Here is a 17,414-nt window from a genome sequence, read left to right as displayed (position 1 = left end):
CACACGTGTATCAAACTCGTAATTGCTACCGCCATTATACCATATAAGAACTTCCACCAGGTCTATTAAGCCATCAGGTCCGTTTCTAATTCAAAAGTTTGAGATGAAAAGTTGTTATACCTAATTTATTAGGGGTATTTACCTAAAATGGTCCATTGTTTGCCCGTTTTGTCAAATATATCCTATGCTTTTTTTTGTCAAATATATCCCATGGTTTACTTTTTGCATCAAATCTATCACGGCGTTATCTTTTCCGTCAACACCTAACGGCCGTGCTGACGTGGCGCCTACGTGGCAAGTGTGGCCCACTATCTCTCCATTTGCCACTTCAGCACGGCCGTTAGGTGTTGACGGAAAAGATAACGCCGTGATAGATTTGATGCAAAAAGTAAACCATGGGATAGATTTGACAAAAAAAAGTATAGGATAGATTTGACAAAACGGATAAACCATGGGCCATTTTAGGTAAAAATCCCAATTTATTATAAACTTGTTATTTTCTACTTAACTTTTTTCATGTGGGATATTTTGACCCTACACATTGTAATTGTTGGGCGTGTCTTGTATTGATCCGCAATCTCAAAGACCTAATGAACGAGGAAGAAATCAGAAGAAAAATTATTTCCAATATTTCGAGATATCTTGTAATAACAGAATATATAAAAAGGGGGAAAATATGTATTATGATATCTTTAGGAATAGTGATGGTGAATCTTTCTGGAGTTCTCTTGGGAAATTTTCTCTGGAACTTTAGAGTATTAGGGTGAGAGAGTTAGAGAAAATTGAGAGATCAAGATAAACTCTTCTCGGCATGCGGTTTGCAACAAGGGCTAGGATAAGAGACATCTCTAAGGGTTGTAATCTCCAGTTCATTATCTAGTAGATTCTCATGCTCTGTGCCGTGGATATTTCCTCTTTCTCATTGGGAAGGGTTTTACCACGTATATCCGATGTCCGAGTACAAAAGTTGAGCACTCCGTTTGTGCTGTAGCACAGAGATGGATGTTGCAGCACTGGAAGGCCGCGTGCGAGATTTTGTTTCTATTTTGACGCGACTTCATTATAACTCGAAGATCCAACAAAAAGGTCATGACCGCGAGAAGGTTGACTGTCGTTATGCTTGGCTGAATGCAAGCCGAGGTGGAGAATTGTTGGATGTGTTGCACTGTGTCTTGCATTAACCCTCAATCTCAAAGACTCAGTAAACGAGGAAAAAAATCATGAGAGATATTATTTCCAATATTTCGTAATATCTTGTAGCCTCAGAATATATTCAAAGGGGAAATTATCGTTGGAGAGATATTATGATATCTTTAGGATATATCTTTTGGATATTATAAATGGGGTCTTGTATGACTTGTAAATAAGCCTCAATTGCTGTGAAACTCCGATCCCTTGGGGGGCTGATTAAGAGAGTCTTGTTTCACGGAGATAGTGATGGCGGATTTTTCTGGAGTTATTTTGTGGAAATTTCTTTGTAACTCTAGGGTATTAGGGTAACAAAGTTAAAGAGAATTGAGAGATCGGATTTGACTATTCTCGGTGGGGGGTTTGTAACGAGGACTGGGATGAAAGACATCTTTGAGGGCTGTAATATCCGGTTCATTATCTAGTGGATTCTCTTGCTCTGTGCCGTGGACGTTTCCCTTTTCTCGTTAGGAGGGGTTTTACCAAGTATATCTGGTGTCCGATCTTATTTTTATTTTATCTCATCTCATATTACAAACATCTTGTCACAATAATTGGTATCAAAGCCTAGTTTCTGGAATTGGACCCTGAAGATTTCAATTGTGAGATTTGAGGTTGAGAAGGTTGATGGATAGAGCAACAACTAATTATGCAGATGGAGTGGAAGGTATTACTGGGGTAGCATGGCCTTGATGGAGGACTAGGAGGAGAAGCCCCGACGACCATGACTCGAGCAACGACAAATGAGGTGGAGCCATTGGAAGCTATAGCAGAGTAGGAGGCAAATACGAGTCAAGGTGGAGACTTGAAGACTCGTAAAGAAGGACGAAATATCGACTAAAGATAAGGAGGAGTATTCAGCAGTTGATGTCGCAGCACATAAAGGGATGTTTGCAGCACTGCTCGAGTACAAAAGTGGAGCACTCTATCTGTACCGCAGCACAAAGATGGATGTTGCAGCACTGGAAGTCCGCGTGCGAGATTTTGTTTCAATTTTGATGCGATTTCATCGTAACTCGGATATCTAACAAAAAGGCCGTGACCACGAGAAGGTTGATTGTCACGATGCTTGGCTGAATGCAAGCCAAGGTGGAGAATTGTTGGTGTGTCTTGCACTAAGCCGCAATCTCGAAAACTCGGTAAGCAATGAACAAATAAGGAGAAATATTATTTTTAGTATTTCGGGATATCCTGTAACCTCAGAATATATTCAAAGAGGAAAATTACCCTTGGAGAGATATTATGATATTTTTAGGATATATCTTTTGGTTATTATAAATATGGTCTTATACGGCTTGTAAAATAAGCCTTAATTGTTGTGAAACCCCTGCCCATCGGGGGGGCGGTTGACAAAGTTTTGTATCACGGGGATAGTGATTGTGGATCTTTCTGGATTTCTCTTGGGGAAATTTCTATGTAACTCTAGGGTATTAAGGTGAGAAAGTTAGAGAGAATTGAGAGGTCGAGTTAAATTCTTCTAGGTGTGAGGTTTGCAACGAGGGCTAGGATGAGAGACATCTCTGAGGGGCTGTAATCTTCGTTTTATTATCTAGTGGATTCTCCTGCTCTGCGCCGTGGATGTTTCCCCTTTCTCGTTGGGAGGAGTTTTATCACGTATATCCAATGTCCGATCTTATTTTCTCTGTTATTTCATCTCGTGTTACATGCATCTTATCACAACAGTACTTAATATGAGAATGGCAGACATTAATATATGTAAGCATTTTTCAGAGCTTCGGCCTTATTTCACCCCCAAAATGAATTTATGATCCAATTGCTCGATTGGAATAGGTTGGACTAGAGCCGACATGAGATGCTCTTTGGCTTCTTGGCTTCTTATCCCATGCCCATCTCCGTATCTGTAAATCCAATGAGATGCCCGTGCAGCATTCAGGCAAGCCGTCACGAAAGGCCCGGAGAATTGGCAGCTATCATTGAACACATCTTTGTTCAAGGTCTTCCACGTTTTGTGCACGAGATCTTTGATGTGTCCTCTTGCCTGCTCCTCAGAAGCTCCCGTTTCGTTCATAAAGCACTCCAACGAATTCAGTTTGTCTCCCTCGGCCAACCCTACCTGAAAATGATGATGTGACCTAGCCGAACACACTAGCTCATGGCAGATAATACCACAAGAACAATTAAGTTGATAATATTGTGAGTGCAATTTGGACAATCACACATACCGCTGTTGGAACCAGATCATTGTTAAGTCGAATAAGTAATGATGAACACCGGACAATACTTGGGATCTTGACGATATAGTTTAGTGCGTCTTCTGTTAGGTTGTCCGTAGTAATCAAGAAACAACATTGTAGAGTAAGGAACACTCCGACCGATCTCACCGCGCTGCTGAGGTACTCCTTCAGCGTAGGCATGAAGTGCTTTTGACACCACTTTGCCTCTTCTAGATATGCCTTGCATTGATCTGACCACTGTTAATATTTTCGGCAAAAAAGGCTGTCAAATACTTTACGGTAACGGCTTTGAGAGGGGCTTAAAAGAAACTTTAACCGATATATATATCTTACTGCTTCCCGCATATATGGGATGATGTTGATGCCTCGCCTTGTCATAGCCCAGAGTCCGATTTCATTCGTGATGTTGTATAGAGCAACAAAGCAAGTGGCCATATTAAGAGGAAGCTCGTCAATTTTGGTGATATCCCATCTGAATATTCCATTTCACGAAAAGATATTTAGATGTTGAACGGTGAATTAAAGTCCTTTTGATCATTCAGAGCTGAAAAGTTTGAGGTATGGTAAGATGGACGACTAACTGATTGATGAGATGAGTTAAGAGCTCGAGCTCCTCCAGAGTACCCAACAAGTCGTAGACATCATCTATAAGTGTTATCATAGCAACGACTTTTGTTGTCATTTCTCTCAGGTCACTGTATTTTGGGTCGAAAATCACGAGAGATGTCCAGAGGCAATGTTCGACGAGGTTATCCCTGAAGAAGGTCATATTGCCCAATCCCAATTCAGTCCACCACCTGCAGGAAGCAAAACATGGAAAAACCATTTCCGCACATAGGATACGGCAATCAAATGTGATTATGTATACGCTACTTTAGGCAGTACATCCTATTTCATGAACCCTTGGTGCTTTAGGTAGAGAAATCTGGTATGCACCTCACGAGGCGGCCGAATTCCTCTCGGTGGATCAACTGAACAATGTTGTAATCAAGTTTGGCCAACTTAAGCAGATTGGGGTTCATGTCTGGCTGTTCCTCATACACTTCCATGAACCATCGCGCCTCTAGTCTGTTTGGCCTCCAATGGATCGGCATGTCCAAGGCATGCTCCACTTTTACAGCTAAACCTGGGGATGATATTATCTTCTTCTTCTCCTTCAAATGTGCAGTGGAAAACGCCAGAGCCTTGTCCATGACAACTTCGCCTTTGAATCCTAGAAAAGAAGCTTCATACAGACTCAACAATCCCTTCACATCATTAGCCAACACTGACCTAAAGTTGCCCGTCTCACTGTCTATGAATTTTCGAAATACATCTGCATGAAAAAGAGGAGAGATATATTGATGATCAATAAGCACTTGGGCTTGGGAGCATGGAGAGGAACGACTATTACGAACTATTTTAAGATACGCACACATCATCTTTCACACTTGAGTCGCTCACTAACGGTTTTGACTTAGGCATCGAAGGGTCAAAATGGGCCATCACCATCAAATTTTGACTTTCCTTGCCTGCTCCAGGAAGTGGAGCTCTCAACCTACTTCAGTGGACCGATTGTACCCAAGCCATCTAAGACATGTTACATTCAATATGTAATATCAAGTCCAATGATTTGATTTGGTGAACAAGCAAATCCTCATCCCGGTTTGTTTCTCTCAATTTTTCCTTTTGGTGAGAGATATCTTTCAATAGAAAATAACTAATGCATGTACAGTGTACCTTGCGGTATTTCGTAATAATGGTGCTGCCTGAAGATTCTGAATCGAAGAGCTGCGCTGTATAGATCATCATATTCATGTTGAGCAGCAGCAGCACTTTCATAAAGTGACTTCAATGAGTGCGCGATCTCCATCTTAAAATGGTACTCTAATCCAAGTCGCTGAATGGCATCAATCAACTCGAGCTTTTCCAACGGTTCCATCTTTTTGTTCATTATGACCCGCACGTCATCCCCCATCTTCTGGACCTCCTCCGCCCACTCCTTTTCCTTCACATAAGAATTAATAAACGTGCTAATATTATTAATTTAGGAAATGAATCAGCCACGACTAATTCAAACATACATACATAATTCATCAATATATATACACACACACACACACATATGTATACCTAGTGTGCTTGGGGTATTGGATATGATCCATTTCACAGTCGCATAATTTGGTAAAATAATTTGGTATACTCAATGAGATCAGGCAACGAGAAATTAGTACATGTATAGTAGCTCGTGACAAAAAAAAAAATGGGATAAAGAAAAAAAGATTAGGCAACATTGTACGTACAGTGTACTCAGTGTTGCTGAGTGACGGTACGATTCCGTAGTCCCACGTCCTTGGTTTGGTACTCGCAGAACTGGCAGTAATCGTCGGATTCCAAGTCTCTGAAGTGCAAACGATAGTCTGATGAGCAGCCCGAGCATATGCATGGGACGTAAGGGCTTGGAAGGGATTAGAACGCAGAGAACAAGGAATCCGACTCAAGGGGTCGATTAACAGCTGTGATTGTGTGAAGAAGATAGCCTGAAGAGCCATAGCTTTCTTTCTTTCTGCTGGACAATGAACTACTGCTAGTACGTTGATGCATTATATAGCACAGTGCCAACTACAAAGTAGATCACGTTTTCTATGAGATTAAAAAAGAAATAATTAACAAGATTTTCGGAGGTTTCCTCTCTCTCTCGTTTTGTCCAAGTGAACATGCGGTGATTAAACTAACTCTCATTCTGTTCGTGTCTACTTGTCAATATATGTATTGTAAAATTTCTATTTACCTTATAAGTTATTGGGTCCATCTTCAACCCAAAAATTTGAGCACATAGTTATGGTTCTCAATCTTTTAAGGAATGTTTTGAATAAAATGCCAATTTACATAAACTCATGAAATTCTTCTTATATTTCCGATGTGGGATTAACTCATTTTTTAAACTCTCTCAACATGTATATATTCATTGCGCCTCAGTAATGTCTTTGCTCCCCTGTGTACAAATAAAACAATACAATGGTCACCAGGTGCGTTGGTACAGTTAAATCGGCATCTCTTTCCTAGTAAAATTTTCGATTCGAGTCTTGTGAATAGAGAGGAAAGTCAAGATTGAGAGAGTTTTACCCCTTAATTAATAGGCTGATCCAGCTCAAACCTAGATTAGTTGGGTTGCATTGTGCTTCCAAATACCAAGTGATTTATACAAAAAGAAATGCAATATAGTCAAGGAAGTGGGTTTCGTCCACTGATATCGCCCTCAACCGAGAGAAACTGATGCAGCGTACACGCAAAGAATCTGTCACTGACCTGTTGATTCCACAGAATACCAAAACTATGACCTTCAATCCTATTGATTTTTCGAATTCCTAGGAAATTGGCATCCAACTCGAATCGAATCCAAGAATGGGTAAAGAGCATGGTAGCTCAAAACTTTATTGAATGATCAAAAAGACAACTGTTAAACCCTAGGTTTTACAATGCTTAAATAGTAATTAACACGAAAAACATAAACTTTTCCTAAAATTACAAAAACGCTCAAATATAATTAAAATGCCGTTTGAGGCCCTAAACGATGGAATTTAGCCTAAATCTCCTCTTTTCACGGCCAAAGGCGGTGAGCTGTGCTCCGGAGGCCGTTTCCCTCCAAATAGGGTCGTCAGAACTTGTTTTTCTCGAGATACCTATTTATCATGTTTTCTGCCGCATCAGAAACCAAGAGGTCTTAATTAAATTTTATTTTCACTAGTGAATCTTTTTGTGCATCTTTATATAAAATGCAATGGCTGCCAGCGCAGGGCAAGCGTAATTTAACTAATAATCATTGTGGTTTTGAGATTGCCGATCGAGATCTGGGAGTATAATTAAATAACTTCTGCCTCTCTCCCATCCATTCTGCATCTCTAATCGGTTTAATTTGTTCCAAAGCACTGCTACCGATGTTGGTTCAATAATTGCTTTTAATAGGATCTTTGTTCTAGCTCTACGATGGGTGTTGCTTCGGTAATTATAAGAATTTTCTAATTTCTATGCAAATTTAAAATTGATTTCTTCAATATTGATTCTTTCAACGTGATACTAGGTACCGCTTTGGTAATTGCTAGACTTTTATGATATCTATTTTTTATTGTGAATTTGAAATTGATTTCTTCGAAGTGATTTAATTCATTCCTATAGCACTACTACTGGTGTTGATTCTTCTATTTCTTCAATATTCTTTTTAATTACTATAATGTAATTTATGAACTTTGAGTTTAGTAGTTTATTTTATTATTTATTCTTATTTCTTGCTGTACGATTTTGAGTGAAAATTTTAATACAAATTTTAAACTGATCGCCTTATATTGGTTGTTTTGATAGGAACACATCTTAGGTCTACAGTGGGCATCACTTCATAAATTGTAAGACTTTTGAAAATAACATTTTATATTCTTCTTTTATGTTCCGAAATGGAGTTTTTTTCATAAAATTTGGATTCAGTAGTTTTATTAATTAGAGTACTCATTAGAATGACAATATTAATGTTGATTTTTGGTCCAATAATCAATTTCATTTGTGGACATATTAGTTTTCCCACTCATTATTTCATACATGGACTATGGTAATTGCTATCTGATGAGAGTTTTCTTTAACTTTCAAATTATTTTACTTCTATTAGACAATTAGTAAAATATTGAGAAAATATTTCATATTTTTAATCTAAATAACTTTTGTGTGTATAATTATTACCTTCGATTTTATAAAAAGCAATCTTATTAAACGCGAACTAAAATTTAATTTTTTTTAATTTTCTTATCAGAAGTTGTCTTTCAAGCATTTTTTAGATAATACATGAAACTAGAGAGATAATACCAGCTCGGTATTTGTTACTTTAGACTCATTTTTCTATAAGTAACTGTAACTCAATTAATTATAATATATATTAAGATCAAATATCGTACTATTAAATGATACTAATAAGTTTTTATGTTTCGGTATATTCTTTTCAAATTCCTCAGTAATTATTTGCACGACGTGGAGGTCTTCATCTAATTTCTAAAATATATAAAAGAATATCAAAATGACGCACAATCTTGCATCATAAGAATGCATAATGTATATTTATTATGTAATAGGTATTGTAATTTTTATAAGGCAATTATATATAATATATTTAGTTGTCTGATATATTATGGTAACATATATATATATATATATATATATATAGTTGAAGACGTATATTGCACATACAATATTACATTATATATTGGAGCTACATTAGACATCATTTGCACGGAACCTTTACCATTATATTTCCGTGTGAAACGACGTGTTGGTGTCTTTACGAATTTTATGTGTATTATGTTGCATGTTCACTGACTACCAACACTGATCTATGTTAATTTGATCGCTTCAGAAATGCTTCATCATGTTTTCTCTTCACTAACTTTTATTGATATATTTGCTCAAATATTTTAATTCAATTACATTCTTTTCACATATGTCTCATATATCAATTTTCTTTAATGAGTATATAATTCATGTATATATTTATAGCATTTTTCTCTTTCAAAATAATTAAGAGATTATTTATGCGATTCTTGTGCAACGCACAGGTATACAACTAGTTTATTTACTACACGGGTACGATTTTTTTTATTAATAAAAAACAGATCACCTTGTTTTGCGTACCTTCTTCACAGCTTATCTTCTCCACCGCCTTACTTTTTGTTTAGCTCTTTAAAAATTTATTCCTTTCATTCTTCTAAGAGTTAAGAGATACCAGAGAGAAAATGGCAGAATTAAAAATATGGCAAAACATATAGAAAAATCAAAAGCAACCGTCCTTCGATATTTTGAGTTCAAAAGGACTTGTAAACTGAGTAACCCAGATCGAAATCAGCATAAAATCGAAATCAGTTATTTTATGCTGATCATGTTAGTATTTTTAGAATTCGTAGTAATGACCATGTCAGTACTGATCATGTATGTATTCTTATTTACGACATATTATGATATTGAAAATGTGTTAGGGAGTTTTTAATATCATATTGATATTGATGGAAGTTTGTAAATTCTATGTATGCCACCTTGAGCCAACAGTGAGTCAAACAAGAGGAAAGAGTTACCTGGACAAAAGACGTTGTCATTGTGGTTTGTCACCACTATGGTCCGTAGCCGGGAAGGGGTTCGGGACAATTTGATTTATGGCGATCTCGACGATATTCAACATTATATTTTTGATCCCAGTGCAATAATCCATTTTGTCTAGATTATTGTTATTATGCACTAGGCTTCAAGTTTACCATGCACCATAATATGTTTTTTAGGTTCTTTTTTATTAGGTTACATAGAGTGGTGTGGCGAAACGTGGGATTTATTGCAATTTTTACATATTCAGTCGAACTTGGATGGCTGAAATATATGGAATTTGTATTGAAGTTCCTGTATAAATACAGTTATTTCTTTTATATTGAAAATCGGATATTTCAATAATTTCTTAAGCTAATATATATATATATATATATAATTCAAAGTACTCACACAAGAGCCTCCCGTTAGATTAATGAAGACGTGTCACATTCGCATCCTGGGACACTCTCCGCTCCCGACAGTGTTTTGAGAGACCCCCAACTCTTAGTGAAGAATCTCTTAACATTTTTCGCATTAAAGTGTATACATAAATGTGTCAACTTTTATAATTTTCACAGAATCTCTTTATTTCTCTAGAAGATACTCTTTAGTAATACCATTAATGAATTTTGAATTTTTCGAAATTTTATCTAATAAATGTTCAATCTACTTAAACTTCTCCCAAAAATGTAAGTACCTTCACAACGCTCGCGCTGAGGGATTCGTTATTTTATTATTCTAAGCTTCGTATATAAAATTATAATAGTTCTAACTCTGCTTCTTGCATAAAGAGAAAGCAGTAAAAACTAAAAAGTATGCAAATGAGAAAGCCCCATGTGCGATGAAATAAATGCTAAAGTCAAATAGAATATCGCACATGGGGCTTGCGTAACAATCAATTATATCAATAGGTGTTGACCATGCGCGTAAGAGAATACTGGGCAATCTTCTATGGAGACCTTGACCTTGTCAGAGAACGTGTGGAAGAAGAAGAAGAAGAAGAAGAAGAAGAAGAAGAAGAAGAAGAAGAAGAAGAATGATCATCCGCCTCTCGTTCAATTCGGGTGCTCGTCCTCCTCTCCCATCCCCTGAATTTAGGCAACACCCTCAGCTCTATTTCTTCTAAGGATGGAAAGAAATTATTATTAGACTGCGGCATCCCACTCTCCTTGTCCTCCTGGCCGCCAGTACCCTCCCACAATTCGATGCTCTCCAAATTGTGCAAGGACTGCAAGGAGACTTTTTTGAGGAAAGGGAGCTGATCTAGAGGTGGTAGATGGCTGCATTTATTACAACGGATAATCTCAATCTGGACTAGTCTATCCAGTTGAGAAACCCACGATGAAAGCCAAGCACCTCTGTATCCTATTATACCCAATCCCTTCAGATCTGGATGGGATCATTGTTGTAACAATCAATTATATCAATAGTATATGTAAAATATAAAAAGCAAGTGTTTTTCATAATTAATGTAATAAAAGTTGCTGGTAGAGATTAAAATTTTTCTTAAGGATAATTGCATATTTCGGTTATCAGGAAGGTTAGAATAAAGAAATAAAAAGTTAAGTGAAAGGGTACGAGGTGTTTCATTAACGAGAATCGAAATTAAGACCTCTTCATTCTTATAAGAGGGCACGGTATAGCAGTACATTCTTTTTCTAAAAATAAAATAATTGCATTTAATTCATTGTTTCTAAAAATACAATAATAAAATGCAATACCTGCCGAAGAGCCATAGTTCAACTTTCTGTATCGTATTTTTAGTTTCTCGTGGGTTTTTTTAAGAAAATTTTCCTAAAGGCATACTTTTCTATTAGCGGGGCAACTACAAGGTCACCATTTCCATGAGATTTATAAGAATTTAATAAGATCTCAACTCTTTGTTTCCTCTCTCTTTCATTTTGTCGAAGTGATGCATGTCTCAACGTGGACGTACTGATCAAATCAACTTTCATTCGGTTTGTGACTGCCCGTAAATATATGTGTATATTCACGGGTTGGTCTAGACGGTACATTGGGGTCGCACATATGGTTAAAATGTTCAGCATATTCAAGCGTCTTACAATGGTTTAGTCTACAATACGTTGGGTTGAAAAAGTACGTGTATGATACATTCAAGTAATTTCTTTTTACTTTCTTTAATAAATTACTGGACCTCAAACAATTTACTTGATTTTTACATAATTCATTTAAATTATAGTAAGTAAATTATTTGAAAATTCTCAGAAATTACTTGTATGTATTACATTTAATTTTACCTCAATGTATTGTGAAATTTTCAGTCGTAGAAACGTCTGCTCTGCTGTACTGTGTATACATAGATAAACACAATGCAATGCGATACCAAGGAAAAAGGAAGAGAAGGGGAAGAAAAAAAAAACCAATGCAATATTCTCCATTGGGGGGCGGTGCAAGGGGAATCTTAATGCGCATAATTTGTGTTTCCATGAGAACCACGTTCGAGATCTGGGACTAATGGAATAATTTCTTCCTCTCTCTCATCCAATTTCTCTGTGTCTTTGATCCGATAATTTATAGTAGTTGCCTTGCGTTATGCCCGGGAATCGGAAGATCCGAAGAAAACAAACATGCTTTGGTATGATTTTGCAAATGGGAAGTTTCCTAGTTGGTGGGGGTAGATATGTTCTTTCTTACTATTAGGATCCATATAGTTTCGTTCATGTCAATATACTCCCTGGGAACAGGCGAATCATCTCCATTCACTACAGATCTCTAACAGCATTATCAGTTTGGAAGGAACGAGAGTTTTGTGCAATTCACATGACTCTTTAATAAAAAAAAGTACAATAGAAATTTAACATATGCAGACGCACATTTTTCTTTGTTAATGCATGTCAAGTTTTTTCTTCTCACTTTATGCGCAAGAAGAGTCGAAACATAGAAGAAAAATTAGGAACAATGCTCTGTTGGGTATCCCTCCAATTTGGAGGAAGTTGGACTCAAATTGTATTGGGCTTTTATCGGGCTTTAATAGGCCCAAGAACCCACTTTTGTTAGGGTTAATTTTCAGCTAAATTAGCTGGGTCAGAGGCAGCAGAATATAGCAGCAAATTAGCACAGAATAACAGAGAAGAGCAGAGCAGAATTCGGATCAACAGGGGGCAGCGCGCAGCTAGAGATCAAACCTCGATCGGTACGTCAAACGAACTCCGATTGGGACGAAATTTTGACAGCAGCTTCACAACACGTGGGGCTAAGTTCTAAACGGTCAGAATTTCTATTCGAGCTCTGTAGGTGCTATTTTAGCTGACTTTGTGAACCACCCGGTGTGAGTGACGAATTTAGTATTTGGGTGATCCAAGAAAGTGTTTCTCTTGAGTTTGGTGATCCAAGGGTTTACCCTTGATGAAAGACATTGTATAACCTTCATTCATAGTGGATTGTTGATTCGGAGTTGGTCCCGTGGTTTTTCCCCACATCGGGGTTTTCCACGTAAAATTCTTGGTATTCTTTTACTTTACTGCTTGTTGGTTGATTTGATTAGTTCTTATCTCGATTACACTAATAGGGGAGAAAGATTAATCGCTGCGTTATTATTTGGTTAAGTACATCCCTTCCCAACAAGTGGTATCAGAGCCTCGGGTTAGAGAAGTTTGAGTTTTTTTCGGTGTTTTCGAGATGGAGGAGTCTACAGGATCTATGTTCAAGTTGAATGCAACCAACTACTCTATATGGAAGTCTCGGATGGAGGATCTTCTATTTTGCAGGGATTTGTACGATCCCATTGAAGGGGATTCCGCGAAACCCAAAGATAAGGATGACAAGGCTTGGGAACGCACAAATCGGAAGACTATTGGTTTGATTCGGCAGTGGATAGACAATAGTATTTATCATCATGTTGCTCGCGAAAGCTTTGTGGGATAAATTGACAAATCTCTATGCGAGGAAGACACCGCAAAATAAGGCAGTCCTCGTGAAGAAGCTGGTTCATCTTCGTTACCATGATGGAGGTGATATGGCTGTGCACATGAGTAATTTCCAAGATATTATTAACCAGTTGACGAACCTGGAGATAATATTACCCGATGAGTTGCAGGCTTGTCTACTTTTAGGGACTCTACCAGATAATTGGGACACACTTGTGGTTGCTTTAAGTAATTCTGCGCCAAACGGGAAGTTATCGTTGGCCACGGTGACAGACAGTTTATTTAATGAGGAGACTAGAAGGAAAGGCTCGGGGATTTCCATTCAGTCTGAAGCTTTGGTTACTGAACAACGGGGGAGAAGTCAAAGCAGAAATTTCTCTTCCAAGCATAGTAACTCACGTGGCAAATCGAGGGGTAGATCAAAGTCGAAGACGAGGAAAGTGGTCACTTGCTATCACTGTGGAAAAAAAGGGACATTACAAAAGGGAGTGTAGAGCTTTGAAGAAAAATCAGAATGGCAACGGTGAGAGCAAGAAGGAAGAAGGCACTACAGCAGTGGCATCTGATGGAGAGACCTACATCGTTTGTGATGAAGCCTATGTGAATTTCACGTGTCAGGACTCTACCTGGGTTGCAGATACAGGTGCCTTGTTTCATGTCACTCCTCATCGGGATTTCTTCTCATCTTACACTACCGGGGACTACGGTTATGTGAGAATGCGGAATGGACAATCATGCAAGATTGTCGGTACTGGTGATGTCTGTCTAGAGACCGAGCTTGGCTGCAAGTTGCTTCTAAAAAAGGTGAGGCATGTTCCAGAAATTCGCCTTAAGCTAATCTCGACGAGTCAGCTTGATGATGAAGGCTACAGTAATGAATTTAGCAATGGGAGATGGAAGCTCTCCAAAGGTTCGTTGATTGTGGCACGGGGTCAGAAGACCGACACTCTCTACAGGCTGCGTGCCAGGCACAATTTCGGTCAGGTTAATGTTGCTGAGGATTATCCTATCGAGTTATGGCACAGGAGACTTGGGCATATCAGCGAGAAAGGTATTCAAATTCTTGCTAGAAAGCAGTCTTTGCCCGTTAAAGGTATGCACTTGAGCACTTGTGATCACTGTTTAGCTAGTAAGCAGAGGAGAGTTTCTTTTATTAGAAGTCGTCCCGCTAGATGCGATCACATACTTGATCTTGTGCATACTGATGTTTGTTTCATGTCGGATAGATCTCTTGGTGGTGCTCTCTATTTTGTGACTTTTATAGATGATCATTCCAGGAAGGTTTGGGCTTACCCTATGAGAACTAAAGATCAAGTGACTGAGATTTTCAAGAACTTCCATGTAGCAGTGGAAAGAGAAACGGGCATGAAGCTGAAATGTGTCAGAGCTGCTAATGGTGGTGAGTATAGGAGTCCTTTCGAGAACTATTGCAGGACTCACGGTATCAAACTTGAGAAGACGGTACCGAAGACACCACAGCAGAAAGGGCTTGCAGAGAGGATGAACCGCACAATTGTTGAGAGAGTTCGTTGTATGCTTTCTCAGGCGAAACTGTCTAAGTCTTTCTGGGGCGAGGCAATGAGGTCAGCGGTTGATCTTATTAATCTTACACCGTCAGTTGCACTTGATGGAGATGTACCCTAGCAGGTGTGGACCGACAAGAAAGTATCATACAAGCATCTCAGAGTCTTCGGGTGCAAGGCATCTGTTCACATTCCTCGAGATGAAAGATCAAAACTCGATGCCAAGGAAAAACAGTGCATCTTCTTGGGTTATGCACATGAAGAGTTCGGGTATAGGTTTTGGGACCCTGATAGCAAGAAGATCATCAGGAGCAGGGATGTTGTCTTCTTTGAGGACTAGACAATCGATGATTTGCAAAAGTTAGAGAAGGCCAGAGTAGGCAATCCTCACGAGATCTCTATTCCTGTACTGGTTGATGTAGAGCATCCAGTGGAAGAGGTACCTGGTGAGTATGAAGAAACCACGACTGGGGGTGAGATTCCTCAAGTAGATGATGATGTGACTACGGATGATACAGGCTCGCAGTTACAGTTGGAGCCTGCAGATCTACCTAGACGATCTGATAGAATAAGACGACCATCTACAAGATATCCGCCTCATGAGTATGTGCTACTGACTGATGGGGGAGAACCTGAGTGCTATGGTGAAGCTGTGGCATATGAGCACAATGAGCACTGGTTGAAGGCGATGAATGAGGAGATGAACTCCTTGTCTGAAAATCACACGTATGACCTAGTGAAGCTACTGCAAGGTAAAAGAGCATTGAAGAACAAATGGGTCTATAGGTTGAAGACGGAGAACTCTCGACCTCGATACAAGGCTCGACTGGTAGTGAAAGGTTTCAACCAGAAGAAAGGAGTTGACTTCGAGGAGATCTTCTCGCCCGTTGTCAAGATGTCATCAATCCGAGTTGTTCTCGCACTAGCAGCTAGTCTGAATTTGGAGATCAAGCAGCTCGATGTAAAAACAGCTTTCTTGCATGGTGACTTGGAGGAAGAAATATATATGGAGCAAGCCTGAAGGATTCCAAGTTAAAGGTAAGGAGCATTTGGTGTACAAGCTGAGGAAGAGCTTGTATGGGCTTAAGTAAGCACCTCGGCAGTGGTATAAAAAGTTTGACTCTTTCATGTTGAGCCATGGCTATACACGGACAACTGCAGATCATTGTGTGTTCGTGAAACAATTCTCGGATGGTGATTTTATCATTTTACTGTTATATGTGGATGATATGTTACTTGTTGGTCATGATATGAGCAAGATTGCAGAGTTGAAGAAAGAGCTCAGTAAGTCCTTTGCCATGAAGGATTTGGGACCGGCAAAGCAGATCCTTGGGATGCATATTTCTCGTAACAGATCAAGTGGAAAAATTTGGCTTTCTCAAGAGAAGTACGTCGAGAAGATTTTGGATCGGTTCAACATGGGTAATGCTAAACCAGTTTCATCACCACTTACTTCTCATTTCAAACTTAGCTCGAAGCAATGTCCTACAAGTGAGAAGGAGAAAGAAGAGATGAAGAAAGTCCCTTACTCATCAGCTATAGGGAGTTTGATGTATGCCATGGTCTGTACAAGACCAGATATCGCTCATTCTGTTGGTGTGGTTAGTCGTTTTCTCTCCAATCCGGGGAAAGAGCATTGGAATGCAGTTAAGTGGATTCTGAGGTATCTCAGAGGAATATCCAAGGTGTGTTTACACTTTGGCACTGGTAAGTCGGAGTTAGTGGGCTACACGGATGCGGATATGGCAAGAGATATCGATTCCCGGAAATCTACTTCGGGATACTTGATGACTTTTGCAGGGGGAGCTATCTCATGGCAATCAAGGCTTCAAAAGTGCATCGCTTTGTCTACAACGGAAGCAGAATACATTGCAGTGACCGAAGGTTGCAAGGAGATGTTGTGGTTGCAAAAATTTTTGCAGGAGTTGAGCTTGAAGCAAGAAAGGTATGTTCTACACTGTGATAGTCAAAGCGCCATTCATCTTTGCAAGAATCCCACTTTCCATTCGAGGTCGAAGCATATCGATATCAAGTTTCATTGGATTAGAGATGTGTTGGAGTCTAAGTTGGTGAAGCTACACAAAGTGCACACTGATGAGAATGGAGCTGATATGATGACAAAACCTCTCGTTAGGGAGAAACTTCATGTTTGTTGAAGTATAGCCGGTATGCTCGAAACCTCCAAATAGTCGGGAGGGGGAGTTTGTTGGGTATCCCTCCAATTTGAAGGAAGTTGGGTTCAAATTGTATTGGGCTTTTATCGGGCTTTAATAGGGCCAAGAACCGACTTTTGTTAGGGTTAATTTTCAGCTAAATTAGCTGGGTAAGAGGCAGCAGAATATAGCAGCAAATTAGCACAGAATAACAGAGAAGAGCAGAGCAGAATTCGGATCAACAGGGGGCAGCGCGCAGCTGGAGATCAAACCTCGATCAGGACGTCAAACGAACTCTGATTGGGACGAAATTTTGACAGCAGCTTCACAACACATGGGGCTAAGTTCTGAACGGTCAGAATTTCTATTCGAGCTCTG

The 17,414-nt window shown here is 39.0% G+C and overlaps 1 protein-coding gene across 1 annotated transcript; it reads right to left on the bottom strand.

Moving 5' to 3' along the window:
* Positions 1-2,844: 2,844 nt before the first annotated feature.
* Positions 2,845-5,939, bottom strand: LOC116203204 (beta-bisabolene synthase-like). Its single transcript, XM_031534869.1, has 7 exons — positions 5,666-5,939; positions 5,103-5,370; positions 4,320-4,698; positions 3,965-4,180; positions 3,717-3,855; positions 3,372-3,620; positions 2,845-3,262 (listed from the first exon to the last, which is right to left on the bottom strand). The coding sequence occupies exons 1-7, from the start codon at positions 5,912-5,914 to the stop codon at positions 2,930-2,932; spliced, it is 1,833 nt and encodes a 610-aa protein (XP_031390729.1). The 5' UTR covers positions 5,915-5,939; the 3' UTR covers positions 2,845-2,929.
* Between the last annotated feature and the right edge of the window lie 11,475 nt (positions 5,940-17,414).

This window comes from Punica granatum, chromosome 4 (assembly GCF_007655135.1).
Source record: "Punica granatum isolate Tunisia-2019 chromosome 4, ASM765513v2, whole genome shotgun sequence".
NCBI lineage: Eukaryota > Viridiplantae > Streptophyta > Magnoliopsida > Myrtales > Lythraceae > Punica > Punica granatum.
Note: the sequence above shows the minus strand (reverse complement) of the source record. Positions and strands in the feature narration are given on the sequence as shown.